Genomic DNA, 27179 nt, shown 5'->3' with positions numbered 1-27179 from the left:
TAGTTGAGCACGGTTCAAGTCCCAGACCCGGTGGCTTGGAACTCACGCCAGTCATGTGTACGTGCGTGCCCAGGATCCTGAGAGGAGAATGGAGGAGAAGGGATTGCAGCGTGACCATCCCCCCTGGGGGGTGATTTCTCGATTTCTGTCTCTGTGACTCTCTCTGTCTGTCTGGTGAGTGCACACGCCCTATAGCAAAAACTTCTCAAAAAAAAAAAAAAAAAGCTAGTAACACTGAGGTGGAGAACCTTCTACTATCTCCCTACATTACCCATGCAGGGCTTCTTTGATCTTTGGCAGGCTGCCCTTCAGAGCGACCAAGATGCTCTTTCCTTCCTGGTGGCCCTACTTCCTTGTCTCCTCCCACCTTCCTCTTCCAGTCTTGTTTGACTTCTGTTCATGTAATATTTTCTTGAGGTGTTAAGAAGAGGCCTTGCTCCCTGGATAATTCATTAATTTACTTACAATATCATAATGTTTTTAATTGCTGAGCTAGACATGAGTGGGATAAACTGATAGTAGGCCTTTAATAATTAAAGGGAAAAAAATGATAAACTGACTTTTACTTCTTTTCCTTTACTCTCATACAAGTTGCTCCTCCAAACATAAATTTTTTTAAATATGAAAGATTTCCAACTTAAGATTCACTAAGAGCCTCTATTAAATCTTCATAAATTTGATGAGAGAAGAAAAGCAGTGATAGCTTCCTGGGAGTACAACAGTTTAAAAAGAACAAACTTGTGTGGGGAAGTGGGGAGAGGACCAGGAAAATCCAAGTAGAGTTTGGGATGGAATCCGCAAAGGGACAAACTTAACCAAGTTGGACCGGTCGGGTATGGGGACTGAACTTCAGCAACTTGAACCCTCAACTGGAGCAAGAGAGAAGGAAGAGAGTGACTGACTTCTTAAGGAACTGCAACCTTCTCTGGAACTCAATGGGTCTAGTGAGTCCCAGGTGGGATTTAAGTCCCAAGAATGGAAATTTTTCCGTTGATGGTGACTGTTTTGAATGTTGTGGGTCTCCTATTCCAGTATTACAATTCAATATAAGCTAAAGAGCAGATTAACGCTCTGAACAGCCATGGTTTGGGTTTTTTGTGTATTTTCCCTGAAGTTTTATCAATTGTGATTTGACACTTTATCCCACGGGCTCTCCTGTTGCCTCTTGAGTGCCTTTGAGAATAAATAATCTCCAAAGAACAGTTATCCCTCTCCCAGATATCCTGTGTTTTGTTGTTGATGTGGTGCTGGTGTGTTTGTTTTGTTTCTCTTCTGTTATTAAAGATTGAAACAAAAGCTTAGAAGATCTCTGGAGAGACGTTTTCTTTATTCTGAGTAGTAGGAAGTTGAATATGTTCAAGTTTCAAAATGGCCTTCTTCTCCAGATAAAAAATGTCTAATTCTTATGAATCATCAGGACTTGAATTTGTGTTTTTAGAAAATAAGGAAAGCTGGGGCAAGCAGGAGACATAGAGGTTGAGGCGCTGGACTCCCATATGGCAGACCACTGTTCGAGTCATGGACCTGGCAGCTTGCTTTCTCACTTTCTGTCTGTGTGTCTCTCTGGTCAAATTGGGGGAGGGGGGAGTAACATTAAATAAAATATTTTTTAATTAAAAAAATGAAAATATGGAAAGCTTAAAAAAGGTAGAAAATGCTCGCAGAAAATCGTCCTGCCAACCACGAACTGAATTACCCTAAAGTGTGTAGTACAATCATTAGTTACACCCCTGTCTCTTTAACAAACTGGAAAGTGGCGGAGGAGGGGCGTGCCGCCGGAGCGACGAAGGCTCTGATTGGTCCTTCTGGCAGGAAGTGGGCGGTGAATGCGCCTTTCTGTTTTTGTCCGAGGCGGCAGGGTGAGAGGCTAGGGCCGCGGAGGGCTTCGGGACGGGACGCGGGAGCCGCCTCTTCTTCAAATAGCGGGCGTGGGGACGTGGGGACGTGGGGGTGCAGAAGAGATCCTCCTCCACCGGGTGGGTCGGGGCCCTGGCAGCGTTTTTGCGAAGGTGTCCAGCCCTAGTGGCTGGGCCGCAGTGGGCCCGGGGTCCGCTCAGACCGCTGAGACCACTCGGTGACCCGGGAGCTGGAGGAGAGGTGTCATCTGCGCGCCGGCCACCGCCCTCGCAGCTCCTCCGAGGCTCCTATCTCAACCTGGGTTCTCTTTTTCCCTTGTTCTGCAGGCCTGTTTCCGGCGTCATGGCTCAAAGGGCCTTTCCGAATCCTTATGCCGATTATAACAAATCCCTGGCCGAGGGCTACTTTGATTCTGCCGGGAGGGTGAGTTTGGCATAAATCTACCTGCATCCCTAACCCCCAGTGTTCCAAAAGAAGCTTCCGTTCTGCTTGAGAGGGATGAATATCCCCTTTTCAAATGAGTGATTTGAGAAGAAATAGATGAAGTATTTCTAAAACAAAAAAAATTACATATCAACATACACAACCTGAGCTCCAGCATGTTGACGAACTATGAAGTAAGGAGTTATTGTTAAAACTGTTCATTCATCATTTTAAAACTTTCCATCGTTGATAGTATCAATGATAAAAATGAGTGTAGATGAAGCTTACCATATAGTTCAGCATTTCCGATCTGTTTTGTTTTGCTTCTTTGAATTAGGTGAAGAACCTTAATGGTATTGATGTGTACCATGTTATCATTTTGATTGCACACAAGTATGGACCAGGGTGATAATGAGAGTAAACTGGGATGTGTGGTAAGGGTGTCTTTAAACTGATGGAGCTGAGGGAAATTGGAAAGCTAGGCCTGAAGTGCTTTGTACCATTGCCACTCTTCAGAACATCCCCATGGCTTAAAAAAGAAAACTCTAGAAAATTTAACTGAATCGTATTCATAAGCCATTCCATCTGGATGTGAGTGATACACCCAGGCCTATGTTTTCTCACACTCTTTGTTAGAACATAATTGTTAAGAGGGGGTATAGTTCTTTTTAAAGAACAGCTACTTTGATAAAGCTTAATAGTGATCTAGGTTGGAGGGCTGCACACTTTTTAAAAAAAATTAAGCAGTTTATTTCTTCAAAACTCGGATCAGCCACACAGAAAATATTTCACGTGAGATATAAATGCTTTACACATAGAAAGTTAAGTTAACTTGATTCCTCTCTTAAAACATTTGTCATTATTGGTTAATTTGCATCAGTAATGCAGGTAGGAGGGATGAGAGAGGTGGAAAGTGTAAGGTGTAAGGCTACCAAAGTGTATATGGAGTTAGGGTCGAACTGATGATTTTAAGGCCAATAGAGAGCTGCTCAGACAAAGATTTTTTAATTACCTAGAGATCCGATGGCTTCCCTTGGGCCATCTAGGTCTGTGTTCTGCCTAGCTCTGCAGATCCTGTACTCAATTTATGTCTAGTCTTGTTGGAGGACGACATGCTGCTTCATGCCAGCTTGACAAAGAGAACACTTGAAGTTGTTTCCTGATGACAAAAGCCTTTAGTAAAATGTAGCTCACTAAAGTGCTTAGAAATGACATCCTTTTTGTAGATTTCACTCTTTATTTCAGAGGGGAATAAAAAGACGAGTTCATAGTAATTTATTGCCTAATGGAATTTTCGAACAGATTGTAGAAAGAAGCTAGCATAACAGCTCTAAAATTATGTAATATTAAATGTAAACGATCAGACCTTGGAGATCTTTCTTAATTTAACAGAAAGATTTTAGTAAGGAACTTGTTTTCTGGCATCTGTCAGAAAAAAAAAGGATTTTGAGAGACTCTTCCCATTATTGCTAGGGTTTGAATGATGTGGTTGTCTGCCACAACCAATCAATATTCTCAGACAGGTCACCTTTATTAAATGCAGTATGTGCCAAATAGAAAGTAACTTCCATTCCTGAGGCTGCGGCATTCTCATTATTCCTGGCCTCTTGAAGTAAGGCCAAGCAAGATGATAAATTATACATGATCTATGTACAGAAGATGGCAGGTTCTCGGGTAGATGCACTCTTCGATTTAGCAGAGATTTATAGACCATGTTTATTAATATTGAAGTATGTTTTAACTTACTAAATGTATTTTCAAGTCTTGTTGAAATCTTAACCTCTTGGCAGAAATTGTTAAATGAAAGTGTGTCTCAAACAACATGGTTCCTTCATCTCATTGTGAAAGGAGTCAGTGGTGCTTACTAATAATAATACAGATGTGGGACCAGCAGGTGGCACAGTGGTTAAGGCACCAGACTTGACTCTCATGTGGCTGATTGCAATTGGAGTTCCAGACCCAATGACTTGAAAATCACTCTGAGCACTTATGCATGTGTGTCCAAAATCCCAAGAGGAGAATGGAGAAGAAGGGATTGAAGCGTGGCCATTCCCCATTGGGGGATGATTTTTCACTTTCTTTCTCTATCTCTCTGTCTCTCTCTCTCTCTCTCTTTCTCTCTCTCTCTCTCTCTCTGAGGAGTGCACACACCAATCGGCATAAACCTAAAAAAAATAAAATAATATTGTCAGAAAAGTTATGACATATTTTTTCTGGTTTTCTATGCAAAAATCCATCATGACTTTTCCACCAACATAATAATAATAATAATACAGATATGGTTGAGAGTCTTGATTTGTCCTATCAGAGTTGCTCATTCAAAATGCATCTTAGTATTCATTTTAATCATTGCTGTTATCTTATACTGCTTTATTAGTTTCTTTAGTGTTAAGATGTTTAAGATAACTCTTTTAGAAATAAAGTTCTGATGCTAATATGTAGTGTTAGATTTGTGACTTTAGTTCTTACATGGGGAAATAAAATGCAATGTTCCCTCACATTATTTATGAAATATTACCGCTTTGTGAAATAAAGTCTGGGAATCATAGCAGGATCCTAAACTTACTGAAGGATACATTAAAATGACCTTATAGGACACTTAATGATTCAGTGTTTGTAAAACTTAAAAAACCTTTCCAAACTGCCTTTAGGAAGAAGAACATAATGATGGTGTGGACCTCACAGTTTGCCCCGCATCTGTTGGCCCCATATGAATGTTACTAACCCCAGAGCCCTAGCCTTAGTGTGCTGTCAATCAACATCCATATTCTTGTCAGAGACCCTCGAGCTGCTAAAGAATAGTAAAAATGCCATCATTTACATCCCTGAGTGAGAAAGACCCATGATACACAGTCTCATTTATTTCTCAAAGTACCTTTTGAAGCTGGTGGGACAGTTCTTATCCTGACTTTATGGAGGCAATTGAAGCATAAAGAAATTACGAGTTGAGCAAGATCGGTCAGAGGAGAGTGGGTAAGGAGGTAGCCAGGCTCATTCATTGAGCAACGTTTGCACAGCCCCTATCCTACCAGGCACTGAGCCGGGCATAGATTTATTATTTTAAATAATTATTTATTTAATTTTATTTATTCATTCACTTATTTTAACTTGCCCAGAGAAGGATGAACACACAGAGAGAAGGAAAGTGAGAAAGCAAGCCTCTAGGTCCAGACTTGCACTGTGGTCAGCTGTGTGGCAATGTCCAGGTCCTTAACCACTGGCACCGCTGGGCATAGATTTTTAATGCAAGGTTTGATGTTTTCTCTCATTTTGTTTGAGACTTTGATATACATGAATATGTTTTGCTTTTATTATGCTATTTCAGTTTTTTAAAAAAGTTTAGGGGTCAGTGAGTGGTATGGTGCTTAAGAAGCTGGATTACCACCTGGCCGACTCCGTGGTTCAAGTCCCAAACCTGGCAGCTTGAAAAAATCACACGAGGCATGTGTGCGTATGTCCAAAATCCCAGGAGAAGAATGGAGAAGAGATTGCGCGTGGTCATCTTCCCAGGGGGTGATTTCTTTCTTTTCCTCTGTGTGTCTGTATCTCTCCAGTAGGTGCTTGCTTTTGCTATGGCAAAAGCCTAAGGAGAAAAAAAAAAAAAAAATAAGATTATCCCTTTTAAATAACAAATGCTTTATTTTTTGGAGAAGTGTTTGCTATAGGGCACTTGTGCTGGCCAGAAACAGAGAGAGACAGAAAGTGAGAAATCACTCCCCAGGGGGGATGGCCACGTGCAATCCCCTCTCCTCCATTCTCCTCTCAGGATCTTGGGCACGCATGCATACGCACCCAGTGTGAATTTAAGCCACCGGGTCTAGGACTCAAACCACAGTTGACTACATGGGAGTCCCGTGACATAGCCATTACACCAATTACTGGTGCCAATAACAAATTCTTAAATAACAAAAACAATTAGCATGTTTCTGTAAAGGAAACTTTAGTATTCAAACTGCTGCTTGAATACTAAAAATCCATTGGTGACCCAGCCTCTGTCTACACAGTCCTTAGCATCTGAGCTGCAGAGGTGGAATCCACATAGCCAGCCATGGATTTAGAACCCCAGCCCCATGGACCTGGAATAGCCAGGTGGATGCAAGCAAAGGTCATAGTGAGCTAGAGGGCTAGGAAAGGGGCTTATGGTGTGACAGACTTTGTTGAGGACACCCTCTCCTCTTGCATTTGTGCATATGCTCTCATGAATAAAAAATATATATATATATATTTAAACCAGTGGCTTTAAAACAGCAAATATCTTCTGATGTGTGCTAATCTAAAGATTACTTTTTATTATAATAAAAAATATTGGTTTAAGTAATAGATATTAAATTAGGTGGAATATTACTTTAAGCCAGGTTATCAGTGCAGTCTAATACAGCAATATTTCTCACCTTGATAGAACAATTTAGTAGTACCTATACATTTTGGTAATAGGCTGTTGTTTAAGAATAGATAATACATTCACCAGTTCTCTCAGCAGAAAAATGTGCCCTAAGTAGAAATGAAATAAACCCTCCTGTTTTGGATAGCATATTGTCTGGGATATTAATATGATGGCCTATGTTTTTTGATATTTTTGTTTCCTTAACATCTACAGCTGACTCCTGAGTTCTCCCAGCGCTTGACCAATAAGATTCGAGAGCTTCTTCAGCAAATGGAGCGAGGCCTGAAGTCAGCAGATCCTCGGGATGGCACTGGTTACACTGGCTGGGCAGGTATGAAGTGCTGGCATAAGTGTTGTACCTTAGAGCCGAGCTTTCCCTTTTCAGAGCTGTCTGATAGAATGGCGCACCCATAATACCTCCTGCATCTGCCTATGAGTAATTGCTTCCAGGATGGTGCTGTGCTCTTAATGCAGGCATGGTACCTTCTGGATTATAATAGTCTCCTAAATTTAGGAAATGGTAAGTATATTCCTCTAAGTCAGTTCTGATATTTAGATGGCTGCTAAACTTGTAGGAAAAAAAAAATCATTTTTAGTATTACAAAGTTAGTTACTTTGAAGATGGAAGTTCAAGGTGCAAAAAATATAGAGGTAAGGGGGAATTATCCTGAGGAAATAAAACATGTTCAAGAGTGTTATTTTTCACATAGCCCATAAATGGGATCTGTGCAGGAATACAGGTAAAGTATTTATTCCATTTACTAAGTCTTGCATATGGGTCATTGCTTCCTGGTTTACGTCTACTATAAAGCTAATCTCAATCACTGAGAGGTTGGAGAAGGTTGGGAAAGAAATATGTTCTGACTCATACACTGTTGTTTAACAACAGAATACCTGAAACTGGGTAATACATAGGAGTAGAAGTTTATTCAGCTCATGATTCGGAGATCTAAGGTCCAGGAGCTGCATCTGGTGATGGCCTTCTAGCAGGTGGGAACTCTACGGAGTCCTGAGGTAGCTCAGAACATCACGTGGCAGCTAGAGGGCAAAACCTTGCATGTCTGTGTTGGTGTCTGTGTTTTATAAACCCCTAAATCTTCTCCCAAAGTCTTCACCTTTCAACACCTTGGTTTAAGTTTCCACCATCTTAAATCTGATCACCGTCAGATCTCAGCACACTGGGACACATTCAAACCACAGCAAACAAGTATATTGGTGTCAGAAAGGGGAGAAACTAAAGAAGGAAAGTTGAACGACTACAGTTAGTTTGCCCAGTATAGAGAGACAGATAAATAGCTTTATACAGTCCCTCCTCCACTCTCCTCCTAAAATTTCCAGCACGCATGCACGTGTCCAGCGTATTTTTCAAGCCACTGGGTCTGGAACTTAAAACAGCGGAGTTGATCATGGAGATCCAGCACCTCAACCACCTCACCATCTGCTGGCCCCCTAAGGTCCATACTTTTTTAAGTAAGAATAAATTAGATAATGTTAGGCCATCTCTCATATAATTTAGTTGTGTGATTTTGATAGATTGTAGAAGCTTAACACAAGAAATGTTAATATGAGAATAAAATGAAAGTGCTTTTGCTTTAAGAAGCAAGTTGTAACAACTGTCATTTATTGAGTATCTACTGTGTTGCAGGTATAGTGTAACTGGTAATCTTATTAGTGAACATCAATTTTTTTTTTGTATTTAAAGTTACCAGGATTTGACAAAACAGGACAAATACCATGCACCATTGTCTTTGGCTTTCCTCTTTCCTCCCAGACTTATATAGATCTTTTTAAAATATACTTGAGTTGGGGCCAGCAGGTGGCATGGTGGTTAAGGGTGCTGGATTCCCAAATGGTTGATCACAGTTGGAGTCCCAGACCTAAAGCTTTCTCACTTTCTCTCTTTCTTTCACTCTCTCTGTCCCTCTCTGGTCAAATTAAAATAAATAAATAAAGTTAAATTTTTTTTAAACTTTAAAAAAATATATATTTGAGGTTCTGTTGTATTGTTATTTCTGGCAACAATACAGGCTGAGACAGATTGCTAGACTTAATTCTAGGACAAATTACAGAAAGACTTAAACCTGTAAATTACTCATTCAGATGACTTTATATATTATTACTTATTCCTTCTAGTATTTACTTTAGGGAGAAAAGAAGTAGGAATTGATTTCAGGTTTGAATTACTAGTTTGATGATGTGAGGAAAAGCCATCAGTCAGTGTCCTGTATGTTTAGGACCAAGTGAGAAACTAGAAGTTAAATGTTCTTTGGAAATAGAAAAGAAATTCCCTCTAAAGTAAAACACAAGTTTTCTCGTTTAAATTTTTTGGCCGTATGGGGTTATCAAGATCATCTCTGCCTACCAACATCATTCAGAGTTTTATCCTGAAGGATTTATGATGCTCATTGCTGGCTCCTGAAAGCAGCTTGTATGGCAAGAGTCTGAGGCAGACTAGCATGCTAAGCAGTTCAGGATATCTTCAGTTGCTGATTATTTTAGGACATTACGTAAAGTCTTCTAAATAAATGTGCTAATGGCTTTCAAGGCAAAGTTCCTAATGTGTCCTAATCGAACATTGTTAAAAAGTCATTATTCTCACATAATAGACCATCTCCTAAAGTGTTTTGGTAAGTAAAATGCTACCTTGTGTCTGTGTTCAGACAGTCTGAATTCCTTAAAGCTCTGAGTTGTATAAGAAACTACAGCTTTTCCACCACAGAAAATTATGTTAACACTTTATCCTATTATGTTATAGCTTATTAAGTATCATTTTTATAACTGCAGTTTTGCCAACACAAATGCATTTACAAACAACTCAACAATTTAGATACTTGTGTGCCAAAGCAATGTTTATATAATTATGTATACATTTGCAACATGCTACCTTTCAAAAATGATACCATGCTATCTTTCAAAAATGATACTTTCAGGGGACCAGCAGTTAGCGTAATGGCTATGTCCCTGGACTCCCATGTAGTCGACTGTGGTTTGAGTCCCAGACCTGGTGGCTTAAACTCATGCCAGGCACATGTGTGTGCGTGCCCAAGATCTGGAGAAATTGGAGGAGAAGGGATTGCAGCGTGGCCATCCCCCTGGGGGGTGATTTCTTGCTTTCTGTCTGTCTGGTGAGCGCACACTCCCTATAGCAAAAACCTCTCAAAAAAAAAAAAAAAAAGATACTTTCAGGAAACAAGAAATACATTTTTTTAATTGTGTTCAGTATGAAATTTAAAGCCATATTTTTAAAAATTTACTGTTTTTGTTGCTAATTTGTCTAAAATTACACTACTTTGGGAAACATTTAATTGTATAAAACCCTTAGCACTTTCTTCAACATTGATATTTATTGAGCATTTGTTGGCATGTACCATGAAAACATACAAATTATCATTATATTATTCACTACATAGTTTATATGAGAAAATGTGTAATTATTACAGTTAGCTAGAACTTTATCATCTTATTTCATATTAATTCATTCCCCAGTTAGAAGTATGATTTGATAGTTGATACTGGTTCAGGTAGGATTAGGATTTGAAATAGGATTAGATTCAGCTGCTTATACCCAGAAAGAGAAAAAACAAAATTTAAATAAGACAGTTTAAGTAAAATAGTTTATTTTTCTGTCATGGAAAATGATGCCAGAGGGAGGCAGTCCCTACTATATTAGCCATGGACTGATATTACAGAATTATAATAGGAACCTAATTTCTTTCTTTCTGTTCCGTCATTCCTCAGCCACTAGCTTCTGCCTCTTGGTCAATATGATTGCAGACTAGCCATTTCATTACCTTTGCAGACTGCTGGAAGTAAAAAGAAGCGAACAATAATTTCCATTCCTTACAAAGACTTCCTTGAAGTCCTTCTCAGCATTTCAATTTGGCTTACTTTTCATTGGCTGGAACATAGTCACGTGGTCACTGCTGTTATTGTGAAAGGGTGGTAAGTGTAGTCAGCCAGCTGGGGGTTTCGTTACTAAAGGAAGGAGAATGGGTTTGGGGATAAGATATAGTAGTCTCTGCTATGAAACTCTCTCTTAAGAACAATGATCCTTTTCTTTTGGCACAAGGTATTTGGAGAGTGAGCCTCAGTTTTTCCATTTGCAAAAGGTTCTTTAAATTCTCTTCACTTTGGGGGGTGGGGGCCTATGTGGATAAATTTGCCAATGGCTACAAAACATTTTGAAATTTGCCAAGCAAGATTTTGCATGCTGTTGGTTTTCAGGAAAACTCATTTAGATTTTAATTCAAAACACCTTTATTCTTTCTTTATTTATTCTAAAACTAAATGTAGCTTAAATTTAGAAGAGATTGCAACTACCTCTCAACTCAATACTCTGAAACATTGCTATTTTCTTAGTTTAAATAGACAATACTCTTCCTCCCCTTTCTCTGTCGTCTCAAACTCTTGCTTGCCATTGTAGGATTATAGAGTGCTTAAAATTTGCTTATATCGTGCATGAGTCCAAACTAAATCCCATAGTCATATGTTTATGTTTCTACTTCCTGACTCTAAAGGAAGCTCAAAGCTAGACTGTTTAACGTCATAATTCATATTATGTCTCGATTTGTCATAGTTGCTCAGTTGATCTTGACAGTGAAAGAATTCTAGTGGAGAGAGGAAGCACCCACATGTGTTTAACATTACATATGTATTTACTACTGAAAAATGGCACTCCTGTGTTTTTTCCCCTTTCTATCTTTTCAGAGGCTAAAGGTGACAGGGTACTTAGATTTCTACGAAAGCGTCTGTGTGTCATATATCTGGGGAATGATTACTTCACTTAGTTTGACTACTATTTTATATTGTTGTGTTTCATTCTTTGGTTGTAGTATGGTTGATAGTTAAGGCTGCTTTCATATAAGATTGCGATTAGGAATGAGATTATTTCAAATAATTTCATATGTTCAAAATGCTCTGTTAGTGATATGTACAAGTTTAAACACAAATTTGAAAGAAGCAAATAATTTCAGAAAGCACATTCGCTTAACATGTTTACAACTGAAATTATCTTGGCTTTTATTTTAAGATGGAAGCGAAGGATATGGCACAGTGACGAGGGTGTATATGATAGGAGCTTTTAGTAGAATTCAAACATCATTTCCACTGAGGCCTACGTACTTAGGCAGATGGGTTGTTATAGTGTAGTCCTACCAGGTATATCCTGGACTTTTACCTTTTTTTCTTTTTTATTCACAGCAGAGAGGGATTAGCACTGATCCTAGGAAAGAAAGGCGAGCCTTTAAAACCTCACAGCTGTCCCACATTGCCAAGCAAGGCATTTAACTATACTGGATGAATTTTGGTTTCTAAGGATATAAGGATCCTCTGTGCATTTTCATAACTATTTGACTATTGAAGAACAAAGAGTAAAGTTAATACACAATTTCTGTTAATAAAATGTCTCAGTGATTAACATTTTAATGACAAGAGTGAAAGTATGTGTGTATGTATGCCAGGCACTATTCTAAGTGCTTTCCATTCGTTCATTAATCTAAACCTTAAAACAAGTCCACGACATAGGTACTATTCATATCCCATTTTACAGATGAGAGAAATAAATCAAGCAAAGCTGAGTACCTTGTTCAAGGTTACGCAACTAGTAAGTGACAAAGTCTAGGTTTGTCCCCTGTAAGCTTAGCTCGAGTCCCACTCTTTTTTTTTTGTTGGAGAAGTGTTGTTTTTTTGTTTGTTTTTTGTTTTTGTTTTTTTGTTTGTTTTAGCTATAGGGCACGTGCACTCACCAGAAAGACAGAGAGAGAGAGACAGACAAACAGCGAGAAATCACCCTCCCTGGGGGATGGCCACGCCACAGTCCCTTCTCCATTCTCTCCTGATCTTGGGCACGCACACACACATGCTTAGCGTGAGTTTAAGCCACTGGGTCCAGGACTCGAATCGCGGTCGACTATATGGGAGTTCAGAGACATAGCCATGACGCCAACTGCTGGTCCCTCGAGTCTCACTCTTTACCCTCTTAGCATGTGCGTGCATGCGTGTGTTTACTCTTGGCTTCTACATCTGGGTTTTTTAGTGTACATTTTATAAATGATTATTTTTTAAGATTTATCTATTTATTTATTATCATTATTTTTCAATTTAACCAGAGAGAGAAAGTGAGAAAGCAAGCTGCCAAGACTGGAACTCAAATCACAGTTGGCCATGTGAGAGTCCAGCTCCTTTAGTCACCACTCCACCTGCCAGCCCTTCAGTGAAGATTTACTCATAAGATGGAGTAGTCTGAGAAATGACAACATGATACTCCATGATACAAACTTTGTTGAAGTGGCTAGCATCTAATCAGATTCAGATGTTCTATTTAAAAAAAAAAAATCAAGGGACCAGCAGTTGGTGTAATGGCTATGTTGCTAGACTCCCATGTAGTTGACCAAGGTTTGAGTCCCAGATCCAGCGGGTTAAACTCACGCCGGGTGTGTGTGCGTGTGTGTCCCCAAGATCCTGAGAGGAGAACGGAGGAGAGGGGATTGCGGCGTGGCCATCCACCCGGGGGTGATTTCTTGCTTTCTCTCTCTCTCTCTGTCTTTCTGGCAAGCACATGTGCCCTATAGCAAAAACGTCTCAAAAAAAAAAAAAAAAAAAAAAAAAAAAAACCGGAGCAGGAGGTGGGGACCAGCAGATGGCATAATGGTTATGTCACTGGACTCCTACATAGTCGACCACTGTTCAAATCACAGACCTGGCGGCTTAAAACTCACACCAGGTGCATATACTCACATGCCCAAGATCCCAAGAGGAGAATGGAAGAGAAGGGATTGTGGCGTGGCCATATCCTCTGGGGGGTGATTTCTTACTTTCTGTTGCTCTTTCTCTCTCTCCAGTGAGCACATGCACCCTATAGCAGAAATCTCTTTAAAAAAAAAAAATGCCCTGATAATTCATGAGAGGAATTTGGAAAGAAAGACGAAAATGAGAATGAGGCTTCTTAGACAGGCAAGAGGAATTATTATTTAAAAATCAATGGAGGGGCTGGCTCCGTGGCAAAGCTTCTCAAAGAAGTGGAATACCACATGGTGACCATGGTTTGGATTCTCAGAACAGTGAGTCTGAGACATGCTGGATGTCTGAGACAGGCTGATGACCTGGAGGAAGGGGATTGAAGTGTGACCAGACCTGTAGATGGTGTTCCTCTCCCCCTTCCCCTCTCATATGTTTATTCACCCACTGTACCATGAATAAAGGAAAAAAAATTCTATGGGGAAAAATATGACTTAGGGTCAGAAATAAACTCCGGAAAAGTTTATAGGCATTTGTACCTAGACAAATGAAATCCCCAGCTTTTTTCTAAAGAAGGTGTTTTTCCCTCTTCCTAATCCTGTATTAATAAAAATTAATTGGACCAAGACAGAAGCTTTTCCTTATAATTGATTGTATTTGAAAAGACTTGTTGAGCACCTTTTCAAGTAAATTATCATCCATAGTATGAAATCAATCAGTAGCTCTTTTAGCTGTTCATATGAGATATTTTAAATTAACAACCTCAATTCTTTTCACCAGAATCTTCCTGTTCAAAATTTTGTACATGAAGCATCATGCATCATGATATTGATGTAAGACACATGCCAGCAGTAAGCATTGAGTTGTTGTTCCTTTTCTTCTTTAATCTTTTCCCAGCAGATTTACAGGAGTTTTGTTTGTTTGTTTGTTTTTGTTTTATTGTTTGTTTGTTTTTGAGAGAGGTTTTTGCTATAGGGCACATGTGCTTGCCAGAGAGACACAGACAGAAAGCAAGAAAGCCCCCCCCCCCGGGGGGGATGGCCATGCCTCAGTTCCTTTTCCTCTCGGGATCTTGGGCATGCACACACACGTGCCCAGCATGAGTTTAAGCCGCTGGGTCTGGGACTCCAACCACGGTCAACTACATGGGAATTCAGTGACACAGCCATTATGCTAACTGCTGATCCCCAGGAGTTCTTTATAGGATATATTCATAGCCTGGGTAGAAAAGGAACCATTCTGGTTATTTTGGTACCCTGTCAGGAACTGTATATATGACTTTGTATGTAACAGCAGACAGTGCAGAAAAATAGCAGGTATGAAGGCCCCTCAAGATCAAGCCAGTGATGAGCTATCAGGTGGTTCTCAGGTGGTCCAGAGATATGTGGGAACTCACCACAGAACATACTGCTACCCACCACTGGACTCATCTGGGTTTGTTCAAGGTAGACTGGAAAATGGAAATCACAAAACACTGGTGAGGAATTGTTATTTTAAAGGATTGAATGAGCACATGAAGTATTCTTGTGTTAAAAAATAAGCATTTGGTAGAAAAGATTGCTTCCCTTGCTGATAATATAGTAGAAAAGTTAAGTAAACCCTAGGGATGACTGATCTCACTAGTGCCTTCAGAGAGAAAGAGGAAAATGCTAGTCTTCATTTAATTTCCGTTTCCCTACTCTTAGCCATGATGTTTCTTAAGGGAAATGATTATCAGCTCATATGATTTTTTTTTTTTTAAAGAACAGAACTCTAGGGGCTTTAGTTCTAAAAGACGTGACCCAATCTTATATAACCAACTCACAAACTTAATGAGGCTAAGATTGGCATATATTTCCTCTTTTCAAGTATTAGATAACATGTTAAATAAGAGGCTATGCGGCGTAATCCCTAGAGTAATATTAACTTGCACTCTAAATGCAAGTCATTATAGTGTTTCAAGATGCTGTTCCTCTGATCTGCCAAATGTATATAGTCTTTGAGCTACAGCTTTAGCATTTGGGTCTTAGTTACTGCTGATGCCAGACTTATTTGAAAGGAATCACTCTGGCCAGGTGTCCTTTTTTTGCCATCTGATCTCTTTCTAAGTAGCTGCTCATCAGAGCCAGCATTTTAGTGTCTAATAGAGCTCCGACTAAGTGCCCTTCACCTTCATGAGATGTACCTGCGCCCCTTCCTCCGCCCCCAGCCAGAGCTTAGGACACATGGACATAATCAAGTGCATAGATCTACACATGCTTATTAGAGCCCTTCACAGGGGCCACTACAAACATGAATCCACCAAAGTGTCACCTGCCTTCTTTCTGACTATATGTAGTGTTGATGCCAGGGTAGTATAGATATCTTAAAGTACTGAGACACAGGCTTGGAACAAGTGTAAGGTTTAGATGCCACCAGAGTGTTTGAAGAAGCACAGAGAGCAGAATGAGGGTGCAGGCAGATCTGAAGAAATGACAGAAGGGTAAGAATACTTATCTAAGCAGTTTGACTTTTACAGATAATACTGAGAAAGCCTGGGGCAGTATCTCTCCATTGCAGTAACTTAAGCACTTAGCACAGTGCTAGGTCCATAGTTGGTGCTTAATAAATATTTGTTGAGGAGCCAGCAGGCAGCGTGATGGTTACAGCCCTGGATTCCCACATGGCCAACTGCACTTCAAGTCCTCAACATGGCAGCTTAAAAAATCATGCCAGGCACTTGTGTGTGTGCCCAAAATCCCAGGAAGAGAGTGGAGGAAATGGGGTCATGGCATGACCATCCTCCCTGCAGTGGTGGTAGGGGGAGGCGATTTCTGAGTTTCCCTTCACTGTCTCTCAGTGGCAAGCACATACACCGTATGGCAAAAATAATTTAAATTTAAAAATATTAAACATCTGAAAATATTTGTTAAATGCATAGGAAATGCCTTGCCAATACTACTCTAGCCACCACCACCTATGCAAATATAATAACCTAAACCAAACTAGATGGGATAGTGGGAAGGTGGGAATTCAACTCATTCTATAGGATGTGAGTTAGTCACACCTATCTCCCTTCAGCCTCTGACCCAGCTGAGAGATGAACTCAGAAATTATATAACATTCATAAAAACCACTTTTTAATTGGTAACACTGGGTGAAGAGCATATTGTTTAGACCTAGGTATAAAGTCAGCTTCCTCCTCCTTGCCCCCTGATTTGAACTTACTTCCCCAGACCTAAGTGGAACATCTGCTGTAGCCTAAGGGGTACATTAACAGGAGACAGGTAGAGATACAGGATAGATTCCTAGAGCCAGCAAGAGAGACCAGATGGCACATGTGGAAAACATGTTTCTACCTCACTATGAGAGGAGCCACTGAGGGAGGAGAGAGGCAGGAATGTGGGAAGGAGTAGAGTATGATTGCCTCTGTATTCTCTGTTCCTTTAGATCAGAGATGGGACAGAGAGTGCATAAATCATCACAATTAAAGTTTGTAATTTAATAGGGTTGGCATTTACTGAGTAGTTACTCTGTGCCAGAGACTAAGTCATGAGCGTGATTTGCAATAAATCCATGAAGTAGCTACTGTTACTGTCATCTCACAGACGAAAATGCTCAGGCACAGAGAAGTCTATTAGATAGGTTAAGCTCACACAGCTGGGAAGTGGTAGAGCCACTTCAATCCCAGACTGTAACTTCTGAGCCCATGATTTTATAAGGATTTCTCTGCTGAAAGATTTATCACCTATTATGGCAGTCTGCATAAAAGACTAGGGGCACTTCCTAATTTAACAGTTACAAGCAGTATGGGACACAGAAAAAGAGAAAGAAAGTGTAATGTCTCATTTTTTGAGGGAAAAAAAATCTCTTTCTATTCAACTCAGGAAATAAAGGAGAAATAAACATTTTTGGAATGCTTGTTGGCCCTCCTTAGTTCCTTTCCCATTGCTTTGTTTAGAGCAATATTATTAAATTAAGGTACAGCATCATGACTAGTTTCCTCCTCCAATTACCTATGTTAAAAGAACTGGAGTATTTGGGAAGCCAGCAGTTCATTCACAGGGCTCAGCTTTAATCTGACTCCCGAGCAGATGTGCTAGTCAGCACGCAGTAATGACAATGATGGAAATGGGCATCCTGCCCTAAAGACAGCTGTAATTTTGGGGCCAGCAGGTGACATGGTGGTTAAAGGTGCTGGACTCCCACATGGCTGACTGCCGTTGGAATCCCAGACCTGGTGGCTTGCTTTCTCACTTTACCTCTCACTTTCTCTTTCTCTCTCACTCTGTCCCTCTCTGGTCAAGACACAAATAAATAAAGTTAAATAAAATAATTGTTTTTTAAAAAGCTGTAATTTTGTTGAAGAAATAGAAATCACATGTGCAAACGTTCCTACACAAAACCAAGAAACAGTTACAAAACATCACAATAGAAAGGCCAACCTGACACAGAAAGAACATGAGACTATAAAGAGTTAATGAGAGGATACTTTCACTCCTTAAAGGACCATAAATCTGCAAGAAGCGAACATAATAACCGATGAGCCTTTAAAGTTCAACTGGGGAGCAATTTATTTGTATTTAGATGAGAACACCCCATAGCTCTTCTTTAGGCAGTTCTTGTCTCTGTATCATTTAGAAACTATTGGGTGTTAGCTTAGTATCTCCAGTGACTCCACATTTGAAATCCGAACATGAATTTTCCTTCCAGAGTACATGAAGAGAGGTTTTAAAAGCTCCTGACCTGCAGGGAAATACCTGCTGAGCTAAAATACCATAGCAAAGGTTTTTACATCACGGTGGGCTGGTAAAATAAATGGAAAAGGTTGAGGAATAATCACAAGAATGCAGGATTACAGAGAAGTGTTTTAAGAGGTTTTTATATCTGGAGATTTTTATCATCTCCACATATATTTGAGATACAGCAAGATCTTGATTGGTCAAGATGAGCAGGACTAATGATCCCTCAGAAACCAAAAGGCTTGGTGTTAATTACGCCTCCACAGCTGGCTGTATTTATAGTACTGCTGGGGATAAGTGGCTGAGTTGGGAAATTGGAGATTTAAACGTGTCCCTAAACAGTCTACCCTCCCTTAGTAGAGTAATAGCTGCAGAAGGAGATAGAATAAAAAAATTCAGGCTTACATCCTGAAAGCTAAGACTACTTCCTATTACAGCAGAGTTTTATTTGGTCCTCACTGTGTATGTGCTTTTTTTTTTTTCTTAAAAAGTAAATAATAGTTACTAACGCTTAAAACTCACGAGATTCCTAGGATGAACATGAAGCAGTAAACTTACCATACAAAACAACATCTGTCCCTCGTGTCCACTGCAGTACTGTCCTTGGGATGTCCTGGAGGATAGCAGTATGATTTTGCTGTCCATTGAGGCAGCCGCTAACCACATGTGACTATTGAGCATTTGCACTGTGGCTGGTGTGAGTATTTACTTTTTCTTTTTTTAGATTTTTTGCAGTAGTGCATGTGTGCTAATTGGAGAGAGAGAGAAAGTGAGAAATCACCCCTCGGGCAGTATGGCCACAGTCTCTTCCATTCTCCTCTCAGGATTTAAGGCATGCATGCACACATAATCTTCAAGCCAACTGGTCCAGGACTTAAACCATAGTCAGCTAGCTATGTGGGAGACCAGCACCTTAACCGCTATGCCACCAGCTGGCCCCAAGTTTTGCTTAGTTTTAATTAACTTTTAATTAAGTTTCTATAGACATTTATGGTAAGAGGCTATTATATTGGACACTATTGTTCTTGAGCAACCAAACAGGATCTAGGAGTTATAAGTTCAAAATAAACTGTATCTTGTTTTCTTCTGGCCTCTCAGACCACTAAGGTGGGGTTTTGACTGGTTGGCTTCTTTGTGTTTTTTTAGTGAGAAACAACTACCATTTGCATAGGCTTCTAGTCTAGTTGCTTCTGAAGTGTATTAGAAATCATTGATTACTCAGGTTAATACATAATTAAGATATCTCAAAATATACTGATCACCTTTGTGATTAATAATGGATAATTATTAGATCTTGCTTTATTCATTTCTTAGCATCTGTTTTCTTATCAATTACTTTGTCTTTAAAATGTATATTTTTAAGTCATATATATGAGCAAATCTAACAAGACAGTAAAATTTAGAGTAAGGAAACTTCCATTTTAATAGTTTAAATGTGGAGAAGACCAGCTAAGAAATAGGACTATGTTTACCTTAAATGTTATGATAATGGAAATATCAAAATTTATTCAGGTTTTAAAAAAGAGGGCCTTTCACTTTTCTAGCATCAAAAGAATTATGAAACTTAAAAAAAAAATGTGAGCATATTCCTACAATTAAATGCAATCTAAATTTAAATCTTTTCTCTGGAAGAAATGGTGAAAAGGGTGTAAAAAGGAAGCATATCTCCATTAGTCTACTTTTGGCTTAGCAAATGGTATACAAAGACATTGTATGCAATATTCAAATTTAAGCCCAATATTATACTTGACTAAGAATGACTTTTGTTACATTTTAAAGAAGTGGTCTGTTCTGTGGTAAAAAGAAAATACTAAAAAAAATTAAATCTCATACATCTCAGACATCATCCTCTGTCAAACCTCATGACCAATTTTAGTGTATTCTAAAAGCCCGTGAAAGTCCCTTTTTTTCATTACTTTAAATGTCCTTTAGAAAATAGAATAATGACAGGGCTGGCAGGTGGCATGGTAGTTAAGGTCCCTGGACTTCCACAGGCCAACCACAGTTCAAGTCCTGAGCCTAACAGCTCTCGCTCTCTCTCTCTCTCTCTCTCTGTTCCTCTCTGGTCAAATTTAAATAAATAAATAAATAAATTGATTAAATAAAATAATTCTAAAAAAAATAGGATAACAGGACTAGCAGTTAGCCTAGTGGTTAAGGTGCTATACCCTCACATATCTGATCACCGTTTGAGTCTTCTAGCCAGTAGTTCAAAAAATCACACCGGGCACATGTGTGTGTGCCCCACATCCCAAGAAGATAATAGAGGAGAAGGGATTGTAGTGTGACCATCTTCCCTGAGGGATTTTCCCTCTCTCTGTCTCTCTCTCTGGTGAGCACACATGCCTTATGGGAAAAAAATAGAATTATATTTGTGAATGATTTCATGAATAGATACAACTGTAGTGTCCTCTCTCAAACTTGGTCTTCTGAGGAAAGCATTTGCCACCTTGGTGCCTGGCACCATTGCCCACTTAACTTTGGAGTGAGACATCTGGACGCCATTTTGGCATCTCTCTCATCATTGTTTGCCAGGTTGTGTTGATTTTACCATCCAGGTGGATATCTTCAGTTCATTCTCACTACATCTCTACCACAAACACCCTGAGTCTTGTGCTACTCTTGAAGCATCCTTTGATGGCTCCTCCTGCATCTACTGCTCCACTCACTTCCAAATCTTACATTGCAGCTAGGGTAAACTTTTAAAGAAGCAAATCTAAGATGTTCTCCTTATGCTTAAAATGGTGCTCTTCATGTTTGCATGTTTTTTATAAGAGCCTATGTGATCTAGGTTTTGTATACCTCTCTAGTTTTGAAAAGAGTGGCTTTCTTAGAATTAGACCTGTTATGTAGTAGTACACCTGGAATTACAGTGGCTTTAACACAGAAATCTCTTTCCTTCATATGTATGTCAGCAATCCAAGGACTGGTGTAGCAGCTTCACAGTCCTCTGAACTGAAGCTGAGGATGGATCACAGTGTGAAGACCTGTTGGGAGTACCCTCCCTCGCCCCTCTCAATAAACTTAAAAAAAAAAATTTTTTTAAGAGAGATTTTTGCTGTAGGGTGTGTGTGCTTGCCGGAGAGAAAGAGAGAAAAAGTAAGAAATTACTCCCCCTTTAGGGAGAATGGCCACACTGCAGTCCCTTCTATTCCTGGGATTTTGAGCACTCATGCACACATGCCTGGTGTGAGTTAGAAGCCAGCGGGTCCAAGACTCAAATCATAATCTGCCATGTTGGAGTCTAGCACCTTAACCACTATGCTACCAGCTGACCTCCAAAAAGGAATTATTTTAGAGTTGCTGCCACCACATCCCATATATTTTCCAAAACTTAGTCACTCAACTGTACCAAGCTACAAAGAAGACCATTCTGGACAGCTGTGTGCCCAGCTAAACTCCAAGCATTGTTGAAGATAAAGGGATATATATTTGAGGGGCCACTTAGCAACAAATGTCATAGGAGCTAAATCCTCATTTTCCAGAGTGGAAGGTGAGTCAGAAAAGTCTGAAATAGAAAAATCAAGAGCCACCACATAAGTATTTTATTAGAAACGTGAAGGCAAATACTAGAGAACACGGTTCAAATTATCTAAAGTGGTTGCCTCAGGAAGCCAGGAATAGGGTGAGGCAGGGGATTGGTGTTTTATATGTTTTTTTTTAATTGCCAGAGGGCACATGTTCTCTCAGAGACAAAGAGGGAAAGAATAAAGCATCCCCCAGTGGAGTGTGGTCATGCAGTAATCCTTATCCATTTCCCCATCCTGTTGGGATTTGGGGAATGCACACACAAAATGTGCCGTATGTTTTTCAAGGCACTGGGGCATTTGAACCATGCTTGGCCATGTAGGATATGGCTACTTTAACCACTAGGCTACAGAGCCAACTCTGCATTTTCTTTTATTTTCTTGACCTGGACTGATTTATAATAAATATGTCTAGAAAAATTTTTCCAATTGGCTGTAGCACTCATCATTTAGTGATTTTGACAGGGAAGGTAGATATAACTGTAAATTGCAGCCTGCAGAAGATTGCTTAGTCAAAATATGCAGACATTGAGGCCCTGAAGGAGAAGGAGAGAAATGGATCCTGCTTGTTTGTCTGTTTGTTTTTGTTTTTGTTTTTTGCTATAGGGCACGTGTACTCACGAAGAGAGACAGAGGGAAAGTGAGAACTCCCCCTTCTCCCCAGAGAACTGGCCATGCCATAGTCCTTTCTCCTCCATTCCCCAGTTGGGACTTTGGGCATGCATGCATACATACACGTGCGCACGTGCGTGCGCACACACACACACGTACACACCTTGCCTCCAGCATGTTTTCCATTCAACTGGGTCCAGGGCTTGAACCACGCAGTCAACCACGTAGGACCCAGCCACCTTAACCACCACGCCACTGGCTGGCCTGAGGATTGGATCCTGAGATGGTGCAATTCCAGAAACTGGGAAGATAATGCTCTGCTTATCAATAAAAAAAGGAAGAAAAAATTCATCAGAATGAAATATCTTGAGATTTGAGAAATGAGGACCTGCTTTTTTGTGAGAGATACATCAAACCTTAACAATCACAAGCCTTAATAGCTTTTGTTTGTTTAATATTTAGGCTAAGAGGAATTGCTGATAATGAAAGACAGAGGTCTGAAGAGGAAAACAGTCGTAGGGCTTGTATTTAATCACTTTGTATTTTCTCAGATCTCGGTCATGTCATTATCTGGCTTTGGTGCTTACATAACTTAATTAGGGGAGTCAGGCAGCAGTGGGAATAGGAGGGCAAAATGAAAGGGTAACAATTTAAATGAATCGCCAGCACATGCGTGATGTGCTTAGAGATGAAGCCTATTAAGGACCTAATTCTCTAAGAAGCTCTTGACATTGATCATTTGTGAAAAAGGGAGGTGTTTTTTTTTTTTTCTTACCTACCTAACAAGGTTTTGTATACTTGTCCACAAACCTTAAGCATTGATACATTTGATCAGTTTGTGGAATTACTAATACGGAGCCACTTTGAAACAACAGACAAGGTTATTAACTTTGGCAGGAAATGAAAATTTGCCCTTAATATACATGTGAAATTGAATTGTCTGTAGCACAAAGCTTTGGAGATTACCCATGCAAAATGAGAAAACTATCTAAATTTAAAATTGTCCTCAGTACAGTGGAAAGTAATTTTGCAGACTGCATTTTTACTGCATTGAAATCCGTGAAGAGATTGGCTCTATTAATTTAGGTTTAAACAGAGGCTGTGTGTCTTCTAAAAATGGCAAATGAGATGGAAAATGTACTTTAAGGGGGAAAATGAGTTTCTGCAAATGCTGCAGGCAGGCAGGCTTCCTACTCTGCATCTTTGAGTCTGCCCTGAGACCAGCTGGCTTCAGAGGGAAGGCTCTATCTACTGTGACAGGCATTTGGAATAAGGACCTGCGGATGACGCCTCAATTACATAGAAGGCTTCGAGAGTAGGATAAGAAGCAAATTGAGTAAGACCCAAAGCAAAAGTCATTGGCAGCTTTTACATTATAGTTACCAAAGTAGCTGGGTCCTTAACAGAAGGAAAAAAATTAAGGAGGAATTCAATATTCTTTCTCAGATATCTAATAATTTCCTTATAATCCCTACCTAGAAAGGTACTGGAGTAGGGGATTTGATTACACTACCTACCTTCGCTTACACACAAATTTATCTCATATAAAGTCAAGTTGGGTTTTCATTCTCTGGCCATTGGATTTCTTTAATTCACAAGAACAAAACATTTCTTTTTCCTTATTAAAAAAAATATTCATTACATGAAAAGTTGACTATTTATTTGGAACCATAGTTAGTTTGATAACTTATCATTTAACCATCCAGAATACATGAACACAATAGCCAGAGTGCAACAGAATTAATAATAGACTGTATATTTCTTTATTGGCCAGAAACGTAGAATTTCTTTTATTTAATAGAGTTTTATAAAGATGAAACTGAAGACAAGTTCTCTGAACTGCTTACTAATAGAGCTGAACCTAGAATTTAGGTCATGTGTATGTCCAGATAATTTATGTATTGTATTTGCTACAGCTTATCAAAAACCTACACTGCCCAGTAGGTAGCACACCTGCTGTGGTTTGCATATGTTCTGTATTTAAGCTATTGTAATGAGACTAAGAGAATGAAAACTTAATCTGATTATGGTGTGGAAAGGTAAGCTCTTTGGGAAGAAATTGGTGATTGGGTGGTTAGGGTGGGGCCTCCAGGAGTGCCTTTTGGTATGTATGTAATGAGGGTAAATGGGACAGGCAGAGGCCCTGTGTATACAGACTGCACTCTGTTTTGCTTAAGACCCTGCCCTCTGCCATGCTGTAGCTTGAGCAGAAGTTGGGCCCTGGCCCTGCAAACTATGAGCTAAATAAACCTGCATTTCTTTATAAAATCAACCAGTATCAAATATCTCTGTCAGCAACACAATAATGGACTAAGGCAACACCAAACTAATAAAATCAACTGTTCTTTTCTTATCTTCACATTGTTTTCTTTTTGCTTTCAGGTATTGCAGTGCTTTACTTGCACCTCTATGAGGTGTTTGGGGACCCTGCCTACCTACAGATGGCACATGGCTATGTAAAGCAAAGTTTGAACTGTTTGACCAAGCGCTCCATCACCTTCCTGTGTGGGGATGCAGGCCCCCTGGCAGTGGCCGCTGTGATCTATCACAAGATGAACAATGAGAAACAGGCAGAAGATTGCATCACACGGTAATCTTATTTCTTTGTGAGGATTATTATCTATGAACCATTATGTATTAATTCTGCATGCATTAGCAGAAGAACATTCTAGCGAATTTATTTTTCTCTCAGCAGACAAACCTCACTACTGTCATTTGATTGATTCTTACATTATCTCTGTGCTATAGTTAAGGAACAACCACTATAATCTCTGTTTCATTGCAAGCTGTAAGACACTGTCATGGTCCAGGTCAGATATCAGTTCAGTAATATAAATAAGACCAGAAGCTTAATCACATCTGGCTAGCCCCATAGCACAGTAGTTAAGCACTGTGTAGAGGAAATTGGATCCCACATGACTGACTAGGTTTGAGTCCTGGCCCCAGTGCCTACATACTGGGCACATGTGTGTGCCTGTCCAGGATCCTGACGGGATGGAGAAGTAGAGGAAAAAGGATTGTGGCGTGACCAGGCCATGTTGCAGGTTGCTTTCTCTCTTTCCTTTACTCTGATAACATACAGCATAGGCATGTGTAAAAAGGTATTCTGAAGTTTATGTCAATTTATTTTTTTTTTTAATTTTTTATTTATTTTTTTTTTTTTTGGAGAGATTTTCACTGTAGGGCGTGTGCGCTCGCCAGACAGACAGAGAGAGACATAGAGACAGAAAGCGAGAAATCACCCCCCAGGGGGGATGGTCACGCCGCAATCCCCTCTCCTCCATTCTCCTCTCGGGATCTTGGGCATGCACGCACACGCGCCCGGCGTGAGTTTTAAGCCACCGGGTCCGGGACACGAACCGCGGTCGACTACGTGGGAGTCCAGCGACATAGTCATTACGCTAACTGCTGGTTCCCGAAGTTTATGTCAATTTAGAAATGAACTAATATAATGTTTTACCTGTGACAATAAGTAGAACTACAGATTTCTTGTCCCATCCCTACTTTTGTAATTTCCAGTGAAAAAGTTAGTTACAGTAAAAAAGTATCACTGTTTGGGAAAAACTGAAGGAGAGAGCTTGTCGATCCACACACACACACACACACACACATATACATATAAATGGGAATCTTTGAAAAATGCATAGAAAATGCATATTATTCATAGTTTTCAAAATTTGCAGTACCAAAATAAACTTGGGCTTTAATTCCATTTTTCTGTGAATTTATTGAAGAACCGTTACACATGGGAGAAACACAGCACCTCTACGGAGCAGCATTTGACTATATGTAGACAACCGTCTTCTCTCATGGCTTCTTGCAGGCCTACTCTAAGAAATACTCTTTGGGAAATGGTGCCATATGTCAACATTGGCTTATTAAAATTAAAACACTCCTAAGTGTAAAATGAGATTTCATTCTTATTTTTTTGATATCTTAATAACAAAGATGTTTTTATTATTTATAACTTTAAATTTTATGACAGTTCACATCATTATAGTCAATAGATTTGGTTTTTTTGGGAGAGATTTTTGCTGTAGGGTGCGTGCACTCACCAGACAGACAGGAGAGACAGAAAGCGAGAAGTCACCCCCCAGGGGGGATGGCCACGCCGCAATCCCTTCTCCTCCATTCTCCTCTTGGGATCTTGGGCACGCACACATGCCCGGCGTGAGTTTAAGCCACCAGGACCAGGACTAGAACCGCGGTTCACTACATGAGAGTCCAGCAACATAGCCATTACGCTAGCTGCTGGTCCCTCAATAGGTTTTTTTAAAGTTAGAAATGTAGAATGTGGGGCCAGCAGGTGACATAGTGGTTAAGCTGTTAGGCACCCATAAGACTGACTGTGGTTTGAGTCCCAGAGCTGGTGGCTTGAAAATCACACCAGGCACCTGTGCATGTGTGCCCAAAATCCTGAGAAGAGAATGGAGGAGAAGGGATTGCAGCACGGCCATCCTTCCTGAGGGGTGAAGGATGATTTCTCTCTTTCACTTTCACTGTCTCTCTCTCTCCCCTGTAAGCATACATGCCCCATGGCAAAAAACTTAAAAAAATATATTAAAATTTAGAATGTAGGTAGAAGAATATCCTGTTTCTGGCCATGACTTTGACTTTTTTCAGATTCTTGGAATCCATAGAACAGAAAGAACAAATTATTTGTAAATTATTAGCACTGGCTTCATCTATCACATCTCTCCTTTAAAGGAAGAATCTGTAAGTCTTTTCAATTATAGGAAATCCAAAACTGCTTGGTATCATCAGTTATGTAATAAACCTGTTTGTTTACTTTTTACGAAACCTTTGTTAATATCTCAGCCATTTGAAATATCATAGACCCTGAGATTCTCCATGTGGTGCCCTATGCTGACATCAGATTCCAGCTTACCTTTAGGAATCATATAATTTTAGTTTTAAAAGATTGTAAAGGTCTTTGAGATC

General features: G+C 39.7%; 1 protein-coding gene across 3 annotated transcripts in view; it reads left to right on the top strand.

Moving 5' to 3' along the window:
- The first annotated feature begins 932 nt into the window (after positions 1 to 932).
- The window catches only part of LANCL1 (LanC like glutathione S-transferase 1), a 44305-nt gene continuing 18058 nt past the window's right edge, over positions 933 to 27179 (top strand). The window contains exons 1-4 of one of the 3 annotated variants that reach the window (XM_006140091.3): positions 933 to 955; positions 2184 to 2280; positions 6878 to 6995; positions 24621 to 24828. In XM_006140091.3, coding sequence (XP_006140153.1) covers positions 936 to 955; positions 2184 to 2280; positions 6878 to 6995; positions 24621 to 24828 — 443 coding nt within the window. In that variant the 5' untranslated portion in view covers positions 933 to 935. The other 2 variants (XM_006140093.3, XM_006140092.3) reach the window with 2 other exon arrangements.

This window comes from Tupaia chinensis, unplaced genomic scaffold (assembly GCF_000334495.1).
Source record: "Tupaia chinensis unplaced genomic scaffold, TupChi_1.0 Scaffold000018_1, whole genome shotgun sequence".
In the NCBI taxonomy this organism is placed as follows: Eukaryota; Metazoa; Chordata; class Mammalia; order Scandentia; family Tupaiidae; genus Tupaia; species Tupaia belangeri.
Note: the sequence above shows the minus strand (reverse complement) of the source record. Positions and strands in the feature narration are given on the sequence as shown.